Raw genomic sequence first — 18,521 nt, 5'->3', positions numbered from 1 at the left:
AAAAAATTGTTCCACTAAAAAATCACATTATTTTCTTCTCAAAGGATCATGCTTTGTATGTTTTGATGGAAAATAATTTTCATTCATAACAATGTTCATGGAATTATTTTCGTACAAGAAAAATGAGAGAGAATTTGATACTGTTCTTTTAAACTTATTTTCAGTTCAACTCAATTTAACGAAGGGAAAAAAAAACTTAGCTTAGGAAAATAAGTGGAGAAGAAGACGATATGTAGTAACGAATTAATAGAGGATAGAGATGTTAGATTGTTAGGAATACGAAGAAATATGTGACCCTAACACTTATTTCTTAACGAAAATAAAAATCCCCCCTATTAAAGCATCAAACAATATAAAATCCGCAGTATGAAGTAAAAAAGTTCATTTTCTTAGAGAGTATTTTCCGTTAGAATAGACAAAGCCTAAACAACAACAAGTGTATTGTATTAGCCAAAATAATTTTTTTATACACTTTGTATAATTGTATATTAAAAAAATTGATTAGGAATAGATTACTCCTATTGGTCTAACAATACCCTAGGGCCATGTGATAAAATATTAAAAAAATCATAGAACCCATGTACCCAGTTCCCTCCACGCGTCAGTTGTCACCTACTGTTGGAGTCGCACCAGGTTGATAATGCATCGAAAATACCTTTTTTATTTTTATTTTTTTCTTTTCACTCAATTTTATATTTCTCAACCAATCAGGACTCTCCATATTGCACCGATGTACTCAATATTCTCTTTTTCCACAGCTTTTTTTTTTTAATAATTAATTTATAAATATATAGTAATAAAACCCCTTTTTTTTGTTTTTATTTTAAAAAAAATATGCTTTTTCTGGGTTACCTATTATTTTCTCAGATTACCAAAAGAAGAAAGAGATGAGGTTCTGCCCTTTCCTGGGCCTTCCCTCTTTTTATTTAATTTTTGTGTTATAAAAGGAAAAAAATAAATATAAATAAATATAAAATAAAGTGGTAGTAGAAGAAACAGGGAACAGTAGTGTCTTTGTTTCTTCATTATTCTCCCCACAATCCCACAAAAATTAAAAATTTGGGTTAGGGTTTTTATTTTTCCTTTCTCCTTCTCTCATTTTTAACCTTTACCGATACCGATCCGGTCTATTGTAGTCGATCAAGTCGAATTAAATCGAATTGAATTGAATTGAAGTCTCGAGATTGAGTAGTTAGCTAATTAAGATGGTGAGAGGAAAGACTCAAATGAAGAGGATAGAGAATGATTCAAGTAGACAAGTGACTTTCTCAAAGAGAAGAAATGGTTTGCTGAAAAAAGCTTTTGAGCTTTCTGTTCTTTGTGATGCTGAAGTTGCACTTATTATTTTCTCTCCTACTGGTAAACTTTACGAGTTTGCTAGCTCAAGGTGCGTTTTATTCATCTAATTTTCTCTTTTTTTTTTTTTTTTTTTTTTTAATGTTTCAACTTATTCCATCATTAATCGTGGATTTATCAAATTTAAACTGCTTCCGTTCCAGGGCAACATACACATGCTTCAATTTATTCTTTCATTAGTTGCCGTTTTCTCAAATTCGCACCATTTGATCTGTTCTAGATTAATTGCAACATACACTTACCTCATGCGGTGTAATATACAAGGAATTTATACTAGTAAATTTTGTTTTGAAATCAATGTTGAAAAAATTAATTAAACTAAATAAAATAAAGAAATCATAAAAAAATTTCTTGGAGATTGCATTGATCTTTATGTTAAGAGGTTTAAGAATTCATGCATCATCAATCACCATCTCCCCAAAAAAATTGTAAAAATATAATTAAAAAAAATTATAATTAATGGAAGAATCTTTGGTGATCTACTGAAGGTGGTCCTTTATGGTATATTGCTGAAATATACAGTATTACCACAGTTAGTAATCAAATACAATTACAGATACAGTGGGACATTATTATCAGATACTTCGTAGTATAGTACGGAGTACTAACTATATATGTCATCTTCTTTTATTTTTTTATTTTTCTTTTTTTGGAGATGTGGGAAATGATGTAATGTTAATCCTTTTTTTCTTCTTATATATGTGTCAGTAAATAAATAGTGTTAATTATGACTTTAAATTTTTGGCGATATATAGTTATGCTTTATATTTTTGCTTATGTGGTTCAATTCATTTTAGGCAATGTACTTGTATGTTATTCCATGTTGCAATTGAGTGGCTAATTTGGTGTTCATTAATAAAAACTTTGCATTAATTGCGCTTGCTATTTATTGAAACAAATGTCTTGGAAATGTAATGTCAATTCTAAAGCTGTCTTTTGTACTTTCTATTTTGGGATGTGTTTATTAAGTCTAATTAAGATAACCTTTAAATTTGTTTAAATGGAAAGGTTTCTTAGTCTTTGTTAAAAATGGTTTATATCATATGGGGATGAACATCTATTTGTGGTTCTTGCTTTACAACACCAAAGTTAATGTAGGATCTATTTGTGGAAAATGTGAATTCATGTGATATCTTATCTGTTTGCTTGTTGAAGTGCTTTACGTTTTACAATGGTGTTTTTTCTTACATATTTGCTTACGGAATTACAAATTTCATATTTGCGTATTAACATATGTCTACGAAACAATTTTTCATTTATCAACATGCTAAATGTTGTATGTTAAACATGTCCTAACTTAGTACTTGTGGGAGTTGTCTCAAAAAATGCTCTTTATATTAATATTACACTTGTACTGGATAACATAAGACATTATATATTGTCCAAGCCTTAAACAGTTAAACATGTAGCATTACTTGTCTGTTTTGGCTTTGCATTGTAAGTAGCAATTGCAAATCAATTGTCTTGCAAGAAACTATATCAATTTATATGTGAATACAAGTAGACTGAAATTGAATGGTTAGTGTGATATTACATGTATTAATTTGTTGCTATTATATGTGAAGTAGACTGAAATTGGGTGGTTAGAACTCCTCACCTAGCTTATATATGTCGTGTGAAAGATAGAATTGTGTTTGTTAAGGGTACATGGCGATTGGTAGATGCCTATACTAGGCATATGATCGAGATGGTTATGGCTAAATAAGCTTCATGTGTACGTGTACATTAAGCTTTGGGAATCTGTTACATTTTGGTGTATGAGATGCTATCTTTCGGGAGTTGTCAAGTTGACTTATGGGATTGTTTAGCATTAAAGGTGTTGCTTGCTTTTTTAGAGTTGTTTGAGCATTTTGGGTTATTCATTGGTGTGTAAGGCATCATTCTGTTGGTTTAATCCTTTGGGTCATTTCATCTGTGAATATATATGTATCTTCGAGCTTGGGCTACTAGCTTGAGGGATGCTTTGAATTGAACTTAACTTTTATACTGTTTTTGTAGAGAAAAAGAGAAGGAAGTAGTGATGAATTCTATTGCTTCAATGCTCATTTGGATATGGAATGTTGAGGATTGGAAGGAAATTGGAAGAGCAATCTATTATCCTTCCTCTCCTAATAGTGGTAATATTTGGGATTGGGAGGTACAATTAGTCATACTCATATCCTCCCCTTCGATTCCTTCCCTCTCTTTCTCTTCTCCTCTTCCCTCAAACGTTGTTTGTTATCCAAACAAACAAACATGCTAGCATCACTTAATTGCCTCGTTTTACCAAAACTTGCATCTACCTAAATTGGCACTTCGAGCTACAATTCTCATTGGATAGCATGGATATTGGATAGTAGGTGATTGTGAAACCAAGGAAGTATATGACTATAATTCGAGAAGCAGTCTTTTGATATGTGAAACCAACAACCTATTCAGTAATGAGGCCATAAATGGATGTACTACGAATTAATATTAGTTTGAACTACTTTATAGTTCCAGCTGCTACCTTAGTTTTAGCTTATTAGTTTCAACTCCTTTCTAGTGTTTGCCAAACATAACCTATTCAATATGAGTACTATATACGAAGTAAGAATTTTACTATGTATTGAATTTGATCTATGACATGTGCATAAACATTGATAATGTTTTGCCCTTGCCCTTGCCCTTGCATGACCCTAGGAAATTATCTTTTGATGCTGTTCTTATTTTATTGAGACCTCATATCGCAACAATGATGATTAATGACATGCCTAACTTGCTGACTTAAAAACCTAATGATAATTTTGGAATTTGAATTATTTGGATGGTTACTATCAAAATTCGTAGCTTTCCTTGAGTCTAATTTTACTGTAATCTTAGTTAATGTTGGATGCATCGATGTGATTAATCTTAAAAAATATGCTTGAATTATGTTCAGCAAATTTTTTTTGGATGGGATGTTCAGCTATTTTTTATTTAATCATTGGCTATATTGTCGCTATGATTACATGTGATAGCCAATTGTAACATGTTCTTGGCTTGGAGGTGTTGCAGTGCAACCAGGACCATCGATCGATACCAAAAACATATGAAGGAGCTGCGTGGAGTGAAGAGTAAGGTGTCGTCAGACAGAAACATGCTGGTAAGATTTTTTTTTTTTTTTTTTTTTTTTTTTTTTTTTTTTTTTTTTTTTGGGTCCATGGTCCAAGAGTCTACGATTAGGTTATGTTGCACCACATTGGACCCTGTGTGCAAGAAAATACACTCCATTTTGTATTTTACATCTGTAAATCAACAATATATATACCCAAATCTAAAACAATAATAAAAAATTTATACTCCAATAATGAATGTATTCACAAAACGTTCATTAATGCTAACCAAGATCACTAACCTACATTTTCCAGCAACTATGTATGTAACTTTAAATGGGTGAAAGAGGCAATTTATGACAGGTGCGAACCATCAAACGTCCATGTACGGTGTGTTGACAAAGTATCCCGGATTGTGAATTTATTGGCCAGACGTTTGAAACTAGGAGTGAATTTGATAACCACAGCTAAACATCTGTGAACATATAACAGTCTTCAAATTCGTCAAGTAATGTCATTGTATATTCCAAATCTGCTTGCATCAGCTTTTTACAACTTACATCAACCACATTTTTCATGCAGCAATTCAAGGAAGATGCTCATGAACTCGAGAAGAAGTTAAAGAGCCTTGAAATTTCTAAACGGTTTGCAATCCAATTATATATATTTCAACTAATCATTTTGATAATGTTCTATTATTCTAATTCTATAATAAATATGCAAGGATGAGCTCATATCTTTTTTGGTTTGTATGTAGGAAGTTACTAGGTGATGGTCTTGAGGCGTGTTCCATTGATGAGCTTCAAGAGCTTGAGAAACAGCTAGATAAAAGTCTTTCCAATATCAGAGCAAAAAAGGTATATATATATGTCATCTTAAGTATTTGAGGTTACCTATTACTCCCTCCCTCCGCACCTAAATACCTAATCAATCGCCTCCATATCTATTTTGGGTTGGTCGAAAATATTATGCCACTTCCTAAATTTAGTAAATTAAATGTAAATTTCGTTATTATCCTTAATAACACGTTCATTTAAGATACTTCGTATATTAATAGGAAAATCAACACCTAAGCTTGGCTTAATGGTATCGAATGTATTTTCCAACCTTGTACTCAAGGCTTCAATCTTTACTAGGGACATTTTGGATGTGGGGATCATGTACTTACCCTTCTCCACTCTGGGCACTCTCAAACTAACTCGTTAAATTGATCTAGGTTGACTCATGTGAGGTTCAATTCGGTGAAGTAGTTCTTTTCTTCTTAAAAAATGTTACGTCGGTTTAACCAATTTACTGCTGTATGTATTTTCTCAGAATGCGTTGTTCAGAGAGAAGATTGACAAGTTGTATGAAGAGGTAAGCTTTAAAACCAATATTTAAAGCAGTATCACATGTTGACTTCATTCTATACATTACATTATACATCAATGCATGTTTGGTTTGAGGTTTTTCCAAGGGTTTAGGGATATAAATTAAGTGCTTCATCTACTTTGAATGAACATATATTTAATGTCTGTTTTGGGTTACTGTTGTGCGACAGCGGAAGCAAAGGTCGAAAACAAACAAGAAAACAATAAAGAAATTCAATGCAAACAATAAGAACAACACCAAGAATTTACGTGGTTCACTATCGATGTGATAGCTACGTCCACGGGCACCGAGATCGAATGATTTCACTATAAACTGCAAAGATTACAAAGATGATTCTTGTATTTCTCAAGAACGGCTCTCACTCTGTCTCTCTTTTGACCCTAATACTGATATTAGGGAGGTTTTATATTAATCCCTAAAATAAAAGATACTTGGGCAAAAAGATAACATAAAAGATAACTTTAAATCGTAAAATCCGCGTCTCCGCATTTTTCCTTCTCCGCCCGGTCAGACCGGGCAAGGTCTGCCCGATCGGGCGCGAGAAGAAAACTCCATACGAATGCTTCAACGTATCCAACCCCCACCGCCCGGTCAGACCGGGCAAGGTCTGCCCGATCGGGCGAAGGCTCGCCCGGTCGGGCGAAGGCTCGCCCGGTCGGGCGCGAGAGCAGCTTCTTCAACGAATTTGCCAGGCACCTCTTCTTCTTCCGCCCGGTCAGACCGGGCAATGTCCGCCCGATCGGGCGGACAAAGCTACGAAGTACGAGTCACCTAATATACTTATCAACAATCTCCACCTTGACGAGAACTCGTAGTCAGCAAACGACCCCATCAAGACATAGTGAAAAAACATCTCAAGCCAAACCCGATGCAGGACTCATGCATAAGCCATACATCCCGATAAGTCTTCAACCAAGACCCATCACATACTCGTCTCCAAGTATAACAACTCATAATGCTCCACCTGCATCACAAGCCCCGGGCAAGCTCCACCTTAATGCCAACACACCTACACCAGGAGCTCCCCAACTTCGCCCCTCAGGGCCTACTACATCACGTAGTAATCAATATTTAGCAAGTCTAAGCAATGTTTAAACTTGCTAAACGGAACAGGCTTAGTGGAGAAATCAGCCGGGTTGTCAGCAGTCCCAATCTTCTTCACCTTAATCCTCTTGTCAGTACGCAAGAAATGATACCTGACATCAATGTGCTTCGTCCGATCATGGTGTACTTGATCTTTAGCTAAGCAAATCGCACTTAGACTATCACAATACACTGTAGCAAAATCCTGTGCAATACCCAGTTCACCTACTAGGCCTTTGAGCCAAATAGACTCCTTAGCTGCAGAAGTTAAAGCCATATACTCAGCTTCAGTAGTTGACAACGTAACTGATGACTGCAATGTAGACTTCCAACTAACCACAGAACCACCCAAAGTGAACACATAACCAGTCACAGACCTCCTGGTATCCACATCAGCTGCATAATCAGAATCACTGTACCCAGTGACCAAGCATTCCCTACCATTCCCGTACACAAGACCAATATCAGTTGTCCCTCTCAGGTAGCGAAAAATCCTTTTCACCCCTTGCCAGTGTTCCCTCCCAGGTTGAGCCATAAACCTGCTTACAACACTAACAGCATGCGCAATATCCGGCCTAGTACAGACCATAGCATACATCAAACAACCAACCGCGTTTGCATATGGAACTCTAGACATATAAGACAACTCCTCCTCTGATTGAGGTGACATAGACAAAGACAACTTACAACTAACAGTAGTTGGCGTACTTATAGGCTTCGATTTTTCCATCCCAAAACGAGACAAAATCTTTTCAATGTAGCTTTTCTGAGTCAAGAAAAGCTTACCTCTAGCCCGATCCCTGTAGATCTCCATACCCAAAATCTTCCTAGCTGCACCCAAGTCTTTCATGTCAAACTCCGAGTTAAGCATCTCCTTTAATCTAGCAATATCAGATTTATTCTTTGTGGCAACCAACATGTCATCAACATATAACAAAAGATAAATCATGGAACCATTATCCAGCTTACTATGATACACACAGCAATCATATGAATTCCTGTCAAAACCTTGTGAAACCATAAAAGAATCAAACCTTTTGTACCACTGTCGGGGGGATTGCTTAAGTCCATACAATGACTTTAGCAATCTGCAGGCATAGTGTTCCTTTCCAGGAACTTCGAATCCTTCGGGCTGCTTCATCAGAATCTCCTCCTCCAAATCGCCATGAAGGAAAGCCGTTTTAACATCCAACTGCTCCAGCTCAAGATCAAAATGTGCTACAATTGACAATAACACACGGATAGAAGTATGTCGAACCACAGGTGAGAATATCTCAACAAAGTCAACCCCTTCTACCTGACTGAACCCCTTAGCAACTAGCCTAGCCTTAAAACGTATTTGCTCAGTTTCCGACAACCCTTCTTTCTTCTTGTAAATCCATTTACAACCCACAAGCTTCCTCCCTTCCGGTACCTTTACCAGTTCCCACACTCTGTTCTTGTAAAGAGACTGCATCTCTTCACCCATTGCGGCAAGCCATTGCGCAGACTCACTACAACTAATTGCTTGTTTATATGTGGCAGGTTCAAATGACTCTACATCATCAGCTACACTCAATGCATAACCTGTCATCGCATCAACACAGCAATTTCTTCCCTCCATCTCTTCAATCAATCTAACAGGCTTCTTGATAACTCGTTTAGGCATCTCAAGAATGGTGTCAGGTTGACTAGATGACCCCTGATTAGATTGCTCCACCTCATCCCCAGAGTTAGAATGAGTAGGAGTAATCTCAGGTTCAGGAGTACCCGGCACTGGAACATCAGCATCATCATCAATATATTGTACCCGAGGTAAATCAGCAATGGTAGACTGATGTACCTCAAGTACCCCATCTGTCTGTAATAAATTGTCTCCTTCCCTTCTCAAATCTGAAATCTCTGCATTTTTAATTGAATACATGGTGTTTTCATCGAAAGTAACATCCCTACTAAGAATGACCCGACCCTCCGAAGGTGAAAAAATTCTAAACCCCTTCACACCATCCCCGTACCCAACAAAACACCCCTTCTTGGCTCGTGGATCCAGCTTACCCTCAATAACATGATAATAAGCAACACAACCAAAAATCTTCAAATTCGAAAAATTAGGCAACTTACCACTCCAGATCTCAAACGGAATTTTGGAATCAATTCCAGAATGAGGACCCCTATTAATGACATAACAAGCTGTTAACACAGCTTCACTCCAGTACCTCCTCCCAAGCCCTGCATTAGAGAGCATGCATCGAACTCTCTCTAGCAGTGTCTGATTAACCCGTTCTGCTACACCGTTCTGCTGTGGTGTCTTCCTGACAGTATGATGCCGACCTATACCCTCATCTGCACAGAACTGATTAAACTCGTCTTTGCAAAACTCTAGCCCATTGTCCGTTCGTAGCTTCTTGATCTTCCTTCCTTGTCGATTTTCCACCAAAGCTTTCCATTGCTTGAAAACTTTGAAGGCCTCATCCTTTGACTTAAGCAACCTAAGCCATGTGTATCGGGACTTGTCATCAACAAATGACACAAAATAGTGGTAACCTCCCATACCTTCAACTCTAGATGGACCCCAGCAATCTGAATGGATGTAATCGAGCACTGCATCAGTAATGTGAGCACCCTTGCTGAACTTTGACCTGTGTTTCTTACCAAACACACAAGGCTCACAAAATTCAAGGTTGGCAACCTTGACCCCGGATAGAAGACCCCTCTTGGACAATAGCTGCATCCCCTTCTCCCCCATATGACCAAGCCTCATGTGCCAAATCTTAGTCATCTCCTGGTGAGATACAGATGCGCAAACCGCAGAACTAGGCAGTGTAACACCCTCAAAAACATAGAGGGTGTTCCTTTTGATACCCTTAAGTACCAACTCAGAACCTCTGAAAATACACAACTCCCCATCTGAAAACACACCATTGTACCCCAAGTCATCCAGGGTACCCAATGAAATCAGATTCTTTCCTAAAGCAGGAACATGCCGTACATTAGTCAAAGTTAACCTCCGCCCATCAACAGTCCTCAACCTCATGGAACCAATACCTGTGACCTTACATGGAGCATTGTTACCGACTATAACCATACCCCCATTGCGAGGTTCATATGTATCAAACCAATCTCGACGTGGACACATATGGAACGAACACCCCGAATCTAGAACCCAGTTATCAGATAAATCATCAGACCTAGCAGAACTGACTAATGCTAAATCTTCCTCTGAATTATAGCTCTCATTCGGTTTCTCTTCAACTACAGCAGCCTGGGACTTGTTTTTCCTCACCGGACAATTATTCCTAAAGTGACCCGGTTCTTTACAGTAATAACATGTTTTAGTAGTAGTTTTACTAGATCCATCCTTGCCGTTTCCAGCACCCGACCCAGCATTGTTCCCCTTGTTAAACCCCTTATTCTTTTTAGACTTTCCGGACTTAACAAATAACCCACTACCATTATCCCCATTATCACTCGTAGCTTTCATTCTGAGTTCCCTAGTATGAAGTGCTGCCTTCACTTCTTCTAAGGTTATAGAATCCTTACCAACAACAAAAGACTCTACAAAATTCTCAAAGCTAGACGGTAGAGATACAAGTAAAATCAACGCAGCATCCTCATCATCAATTTTAACATCTAAATTACGTAAATCAAGCAAAATAGAGTTAAGTTTTTCTAGATGTTCCCGTAAGGAAGTACCTGACTGCATCCGGAGGCTAAACAACCGCTGTTTCAGTAATAATTTGTTGGTCAACGACTTAGTCATATACAATGACTCCAGCTTCAGCCACAATCCAGCCGCCGTTTCCTGATCAGCAACCTCCGTGATGATTTGATCATCAAGACTAAGTAATATGGTAGAGTGTGCCTTCTCTTCCATAACTTCTAACTGCGAGTCAGTCGGTCCGTCTCCTGACTCCGAAGTAGTACTCTTTGGAGCCAACGGACGCCATATCTGCTGTTGTTTTAACAGAGCCTTCATCTTAATTTGCCATAGCCCGAAACTATTTTTCCCGGTAAACTTCTCAATTCTTATTGTTGAATCTCCTGCCATTGTTATCTTCAAGAAACTCTCCAAGGATTGAACCTGAGCTCTTGATACCAATTGTTGTGCGACAGCGGAAGCAAAGGTCGAAAACAAACAAGAAAACAATAAAGAAATTCAATGCAAACAATAAGAACAACACCAAGAATTTACGTGGTTCACTATCGATGTGATAGCTACGTCCACGGGCACCGAGATCGAATGATTTCACTATAAACTGCAAAGATTACAAAGATGATTCTTGTATTTCTCAAGAACGGCTCTCACTCTGTCTCTCTTTTGACCCTAATACTGATATTAGGGAGGTTTTATATTAATCCCTAAAATAAAAGATACTTGGGCAAAAAGATAACATAAAAGATAACTTTAAATCGTAAAATCCGCGTCTCCGCATTTTTCCTTCTCCGCCCGGTCAGACCGGGCAAGGTCTGCCCGATCGGGCGCGAGAAGAAAACTCCATACGAATGCTTCAACGTATCCAACCCCCACCGCCCGGTCAGACCGGGCAAGGTCTGCCCGATCGGGCGAAGGCTCGCCCGGTCGGGCGAAGGCTCGCCCGGTCGGGCGCGAGAGCAGCTTCTTCAACGAATTTGCCAGGCACCTCTTCTTCTTCCGCCCGGTCAGACCGGGCAATGTCCGCCCGATCGGGCGGACAAAGCTACGAAGTACGAGTCACCTAATATACTTATCAACAGTTACGTTGTTCTGTACTTAGATGATAATTCGTGCTTATTTTCTGTGTTCTATATTCTGTATCTCGTAGGAGAAGCTCTTGCTCAAAGAGAATGCCCGCCTAAAAGAGAAGGTAATTTCTTTCAGTTCGCCAATCCCATCTTTTTGAGTATCATTCTTTATAAAAATTGGTAATGCTACATCCGTCTCTTAAAAATAGGTCATCTTTTGATCGAGGTTATTATTAAAGAGCTGATAAGTTAATACTTGTACAATATATCATAATCTTCATTGTAATTCTTTGTCAGAAGTTTTTATGAAAAACATAACGTTTGATTTTTGACCAATAACTAAATTAAAAAGTGACCCATCTCTTTATTTAAAGGCGTCCCAAAAAAGAAATACCAGTCCCTTTATTTAAAACGTCCCAAAAAAGAAATATGACCTAGCAATGGATTTAAAGGAGGTTCTATAATAGGGAGAATCCGGAATTTGTTCAGTAAAAACACGTGTTTTCAAACTAAACAAGTGGTTTTACTCAGCATCAGATACGCTTCCTAGCAATATGATTGTCGCTTTCTTCAACTGTACTAGAAAAACTTGTAATATAGCAAATTTGTAATCAATTGTCTTGTATATAATTTTGAATTTTTGATGTAAATTTTGGTGAGTTAATGTTTAACTTTTACGTACCTACACGATATTTTTCAACAGCTTCACGTATCTTCACCGGATTCGCAACGTAGCCGGCAAACAGCAGATGATCAGCAGAACAGCGCGCAAGATGTAGAGACCGAATTGTTTATAGGGCTGCCGGAAAGCAGAAACACGCGATTGCTGCAGTAAAATCTAACTAACTAAAAAAAAAAAAACAAAGATTTGGGTGTATGTTTATTGTGTAACATTTCATTTACATGGTCAAGTTTCTGAAGTTAGGCTGTGAACATTAGAGTCAAATATCACTTCTACATTGTGGTTTGGCTGGTAAATAATGAATTTCAGGAGAAGTGTGTTATCTGTTATAGAGTTCAGTGAGATGAATATGTTGATCTGTTGTAATGCTAATCATAGCACATTATTACTCCTTACTTTTCCTGTTCTTTTTTGTTGTGCCTTTGCTAGCAGGTGATAAACTGATAAGAGTATAAAATCATTTCCGGGACTCCAACCATCAGCCTTTGGTTGAGTTGGTCCATTGCCATAAATATCCGCTAGTTTCTTTGATAATGAAATCGAGGGATAATTAAATTATTTGTGAATCATTTGAGTTGGCTGACCCAAGCCAAGCCTATGAACTGGCTCACATCTATATGATACATTGATACCTACTTCGAGTAATACAAATGAAGAGATCAGTTAAGATGAGCTAAATACTCCTGAAATAACGAAGCATACGGTTGCGGATCTTGGGCCAAAAAGTTGGGGGGCCAAGGTTTAATGTGGAAGCTACTCTAGAGCCTATGCAACAAGTTAAGCCTCTAGTTGCCCAAGTCATAGAGGAGGAGGAGCTTATGCAATTAAGTGCAGGTCATGCATTACACATTTGCACCAAAAAAAAAAAAAAAATTGAATCACACCTTCTTCTTGAAGTGAAAGTGAAAGATGGGGGTGGAAGAAGATGTGTTGAATTCTACATGGATCATGCTATGTAGTATGGATGAAGAAAATGACCATTGCCATGAATTGAAGACCCTTTCGATGAGGATGATCAAATCACAAAAAATGATCTTAATGATATGTATGTTCATTTATTAGATAGATAGCTTATGTTTTTTTTTTTTTTTGTTTTTTCCCTTTTTTACAATTACGGATTAAGTAACTAAGTGTTATAACGGATGCAAGTAAGAACAAATATTGAATGTGAAATAAACAAGAAAACACACAGATTTACGTGGTTTATCCTCCGAATCTCCAGCTTCAACGATAGACCCGATGCGGTTTCCTCCTCCGCGACCTCAGTGATAACATCGTCTTCCAGGCACAATATGGATGTTGAGTGTGCCTTCTCCTCCAAGATTGCCATCCTAGCGGTTACCAGATCCGATGACTTCTTATTCAACGGCGCCCATAGCCCTTGTTGCCTCAACAAAGCCCACATCTTGCTCTGCCACAAACTAAAACTATTCCTCCTCGTGAATTTGTCGATTTTCACAGTCAAAGCAGCCATCTTCCTCACCATAATTAAACCCTAGGCCCTAAACCAAAGCTTTGGATACCAATTTGTTATAATGGATGCAAAAAATCAAGAACAAATATTGAATGTAAAATTAACAAAAAAAAAAAAAAACCACAGATTTATGTGGTTTACCAACAATGCGTTGGCTACGTCCACGGGCATGCGAGAATACTAGTTTTATTGATCTTGGGGAAAATAGATTACAGATTCAAAACAGATTTGAGACCAATCACAGAAACAGATTGATTGTCTTTCGAATTTCTAATGTTATATCTCTCGGATGAGAAATACACAAAAGACTCTTAGATTTCTGAATAATCACTCAACAAATGATCAATGCTTGTATATGGCTAGGAAACAACCCAAGAGTATTTATAATAACCCATACAATAGAAAAGATAACTTTATTTAAGTAAATAAAGCCCACGGACGAATGAAGAAACCTAATTCGACCAAAACTACTGAAGCACGGGCCTGCCTCCCTTAGGCATGGGCGTGCCTCAAGTCCAGAAACTTCATAATAGTCGAAATCTGCTGAGGCACCGGCGTGCCTCCCTTAAGCAAGGGCGTGCCTCAACGAACATACTCGACGACTTGCTCAGGCACGGGCGGTATAGGCACAACGTGCCTAAACGATCTTAACCTTTTCTTCGTTGAGGCACGTCCATGCCTCCCTAAGGCATGGGCATGTCTTTCTCTATTTCTTCCTAGTTTTCGACTCCTAAGCTAGCTCCTAACTCAAGGCTATCGATTCAAAGCATATTCCTTACACTAAGTATAATCGAAAAGTAAAGACACAACAAATTAAGGGGTAGTATTGTAACATAGAGACAAAGCTAAGAGCATATGCAACTAATTTATTATGAGCTATGGAAGTTCAAATGGGGAAAAGGGTGGGCATGCAAAATTAATTGAAATTCTAAGACAAACTCTACATGACTAAAACTAAACCAAAATAACAAAATAACATTTACCACGAGTTTACAACCATGCCGGTATGATGAAATGATATGAAAAAAGTATATTCCTTTTTTGTGTTTGTATTGTTTTTGTTGTTTGATCGAGTTGCTTAGTTTGTTTTTTGCACCATTCACATAAATGATATTGTACATCACTGCACTTAAGCCAATGTTTAAGCTTTATATATTACCTCCGTTAATTGTTTTGTGCAATAAAATTAGAGTGTGCGGTTGCCAATGCAAAAGATAAGGGGCAAAGTTTAGGGAAAGTTAATGCACTTGTGATATGTAATTGAGGTGGAGAGAGATTAATCAATCAAAACCCATTGCCACCACCAAGACTAGGCAACACCACCCACACCGCCTTCAACAACACCACCGTCGCCTTCACCACCACCACCACTACCAACCCCATGAAACCACTACCACCCCCACGAAACCACCACCACCCTCCCGAAAACCCAGAAATCTAACCTTCCCCTCCACCACCAACCCAGACCACCCCACCACCCATGTACCCTGAAAATCGAAATCAAAACCCATAAAAACAAAACCTATAAAATCGAAACCCATAAAATCAATACCCAGTAAATCGAAACCCATAAAATCGAAAAAAAACCCAAAAAACCCATAAAATTCGATGAGAGAGACAGCGATGGTGGGAGCTAAGGGCCGTGGTCATAGGGAGGAGAAAGACGGTGGTGGGATGAAAGGTGGTCTTGAAGGAGGAGAGAGAATGGTGGTGGGAGGGGTGGTGGTCGTGAAGGAGGAGAGAGAATGGTGGTGGGAGGGGCGGTGACTCATGAAGGAGGAGAGAGAATGGTGGTGAAAGAAACAGTGGTCGTGAAGGAGGAGAGAGAATGATGATGGGAGGGGCGGTGGTCGTGAAAGAGGAGAATGGTGGTGGGAGATGGAAGAGATGAAGAGGGTGAAGGTGAAAAAGATGAAGAGGTGGTGGGTAAACTAGGAGATGAGTAGAGTAGATGGGGTGGGTAGAATTAAGTTCATGGTTTTAGATTAGATTAAAAAAGGTTAATGTAATTAAAATAACATAAGGGTAAAAATCAGAAAATTAGAGTTTTTAAGTAAGGGTAAATATGTAATTTTTAGGGTTTTTTTTACTAAAAAAGGAAAAAAAACAGAGAGTTGCACATAACCCTGATCATCCCAAAATGGCAAAAGTTGCACAAAACAATTAACGGGGGTAGTATAATAATAAACATACATATATGAGTCTTTGTTAAAATCGTCCTAATGTATATTTTCAGAATATCAAAATTTTTGGAGAATTTTTCATTTTGGTACCCCAAAGTTTGATATAATTTCATTTTATTTTAGTGCCCTATGTTTTCTGTGATTCCACTTTGGTGCCCTAAACTTCTATATTTTGTTTTTACTATGGTATACCTATGCTCTGGTAATTCCACTTTGATGCCCTGTTATGTAAATTTTATTTTTCACTTTATAAATTATATATTTATAAAGCTCATTTTAATAACAAACAATTAATTATGTGCAATGAAATAAGACTAATAAATTTCTGTTACAAAAACTAGCATTAATACATATTTCATGACAACAAATTAAAGTGCAAAAGGTACTTTCTTTGTTTCTTCTAGATGAAACGTTTCTTTTAGTCACATTTGTCAATGCACAAATTTAACCATTAATATCTTTGATTACCTATAAGCAAAAATTTAAAAAGTTTATATCTTGAAAATATGCATCGTGACGAATCTAACAAGATCTCACATGACTATATTTTTATTACGTATAAATCAGAAAACACAATCAATCAAAAGAAAAGTGTGTGAATAGTGCTAAACTCAAAACGTGTCAACTTAAACAAAAAACCAGAGGTAGTATATAACTTACGACATCAAAATATATAGAATTATCAAGTGCACTATAGTGAAACAAAGTTTGAAAACTTAGGGCACCAAAATGAAATTATAGAAACTGTATACAGCGTAACAAATGTCAGACCTCAAGAAACCTATTCGAAAGTTATCCATTTTCTTAAAACTTATACTACCTCTATGCTATTCCTTATTGTTTGCCCATTGTCAATATTTGGGTCAAATTTAAAAAATTTGACTATAAATCTTGTTAGTCTATAATACATATGGAGTATAATGTAGCCATGTGAGTTCTTGTTGGAATCTCATTATTGTATATTATTAATATTTTGTCAAGTTTTTTATACATAAATAGAGATATATGATGTGTTTTAAGGCGCGTTTTAAACACCGTAAAAAATAAAATGAGGCAAATTAATTGTAGTAGAGTTCCTTTGTAACTTTATACGGAGTATAATAATACTTTCTCCTATTCTAAATAATTGACGCATTTGACCTTTTTTCACTATATAGACACTAACTTTAACCATCATTTTTTACTTATGTATAAAACACAATACTCCCTCCGTCCTTTAATTAGATGCCTATACTAGTTTCCTTTTTAAGGGTTTCAAAATTAGATGCCTATTTCCTTTTTTAGTAAGTGGTTTTTTTTTACCAAATTATCCTTATTCTCCAAATTTATTCCCCAAAATGTCCCCAAATTGTCACTAAATCAGTTTACTTTTGCTTTTGGCATTTAGTGGTTGCATAGAAATTTTTTTTTCTCTCTCCTCCATGTTCTTCGATTATCCATGTGCAGCATATTAAATGAATTTGATTGGTCCTTTTATTTTTCATAAACAAATGTGATTGGTCCTTTTTCTTCTAAAAGGATTGCTGACATGTGTAGCATTTAATTTCATTCTGTTTTGTTTTATTCAAAGACAGCAATAAATGTTTTTTAATTCCCTTTGTACTTCCCAATCATGGGTTTTATGGATACTCCAAGTTCCTTAATTCTAGTGTAAATTCAGAAGTAGGAATCTAATTAAGGAACGGAGGGAGTATTGTCAGGAATCTCAGGATTTAAAATAAAGTGGTATAATATCAACTTTTTTGTATATATATATATTATTTTTAGTAATATTTAATTATACTGTATTTATGTAATTTCAAAGTAATGTATTAATGTGAGTACTAAGTTTGAGTGCGTCAATTATTCAGAAACAGAGGAAATATATTGTTAGTTAAAGTGTTCGTAAAAAGATATAATTGTGAACACCTCTCTCTAGATTGGAAAATTCTCTCAACCAAGAAAACTCCCAAGAAGAAAAAGATCTACTGTCAAGATCAAATAAAAAACCAAACGAAAAATCACACACTTGATTTTTAATAATGAACCACAACATTCTGCCCATATTGCATCTGAGTAATTGGAACCAATTCAACCTCAGATCATCGTTTCTTTTAAAGACATGTTGAAGTCTGATCAGCATCAGGCAAGGACCACCAATATGAACCTGGTACTAGAAGAAGATGAAGATGTTTCTGATGATGATGAACATCTGGAAAACTTTCCTGATGATCCCAGATGCCTGGTTATTCTCTTGACTAAGGAGGAGAAGCAGCGTATGCGAAAATCTTGGAAGCATACTCTGATAATCAAAATGTTTGATAGCAAAATTGGGTACATGTCTGTTTAGGGTAAAAATACCCTGTCCACGTGGCCCAATAGCATGCTGACACGTGTTAGCCTCAGAGAGGCCCAAAGGGATCCAATCCTCTACTGACATGTGGCACCTTAACCCTAAAAAGGGAACTGTCCCCTTCCACTATAAAAAGAGGAAAATCCTCATTTATTATACATTTCAAAAATACATACACAAAAACCGAGCAATATTAATTGTAGAATTCTCTCTGAATCAGAGAGAAAAACCTTTACATTTTTCACTTTTATACACCCAGAAACATTCTAACTTGATCGTCGGAGGC

The 18,521-nt window shown here is 36.9% G+C and overlaps 1 protein-coding gene across 2 annotated transcripts; it reads left to right on the top strand.

Moving 5' to 3' along the window:
* The first annotated feature begins 461 nt into the window (after positions 1–461).
* LOC110719432 (MADS-box protein SOC1-like) lies at positions 462–12,641 on the top strand. 2 transcript variants are annotated; one of them, XM_021898376.1, is made up of 7 exons: positions 462–1,387; positions 4,372–4,459; positions 4,992–5,053; positions 5,167–5,266; positions 5,724–5,765; positions 11,645–11,686; positions 12,268–12,641. In XM_021898376.1, exons 1-7 carry the CDS (start codon positions 1,206–1,208, stop codon positions 12,397–12,399), a joined length of 648 nt encoding a protein of 215 aa, XP_021754068.1. In that variant the 5' UTR covers positions 462–1,205; the 3' UTR covers positions 12,400–12,641. The 2 variants fall into 2 exon arrangements, with proteins under 2 accessions (XP_021754068.1, XP_021754069.1); XM_021898377.1 differs by lacking the exon at positions 11,645–11,686 and having other exon boundaries at positions 798–1,387.
* Positions 12,642–18,521: the final 5,880 nt, after the last annotated feature.

This window comes from Chenopodium quinoa, unplaced genomic scaffold, assembly GCF_001683475.1.
Source record: "Chenopodium quinoa cultivar QQ74 unplaced genomic scaffold, ASM168347v1, whole genome shotgun sequence".
NCBI lineage: Eukaryota > Viridiplantae > Streptophyta > Magnoliopsida > Caryophyllales > Amaranthaceae > Chenopodium > Chenopodium quinoa.
The sequence above is the reverse complement of the archived record's forward strand: the minus strand, read 5'-3'. Positions and strand labels throughout refer to the sequence as shown.

What these genes read in the sequence shown, in the direction of transcription:
- LOC110719432 (XM_021898376.1), top strand. Translation starts at nt 1,206, where the DNA reads ATGGTGAGAGGAAAGACTCAAATGAAGAGGATAGAGAATGATTCAAGT. An exon ending in CGTCAGACAGAAACATGCTG is followed by an intron (nt 4,460 to 4,991) that starts GTAAGATTTTTT and finishes TTTTTCATGCAG; the next exon opens with CAATTCAAGGAAGATGCTCA. An exon ending in CCAATATCAGAGCAAAAAAG is followed by an intron (nt 5,267 to 5,723) that starts GTATATATATAT and finishes GTATTTTCTCAG; the next exon opens with AATGCGTTGTTCAGAGAGAA.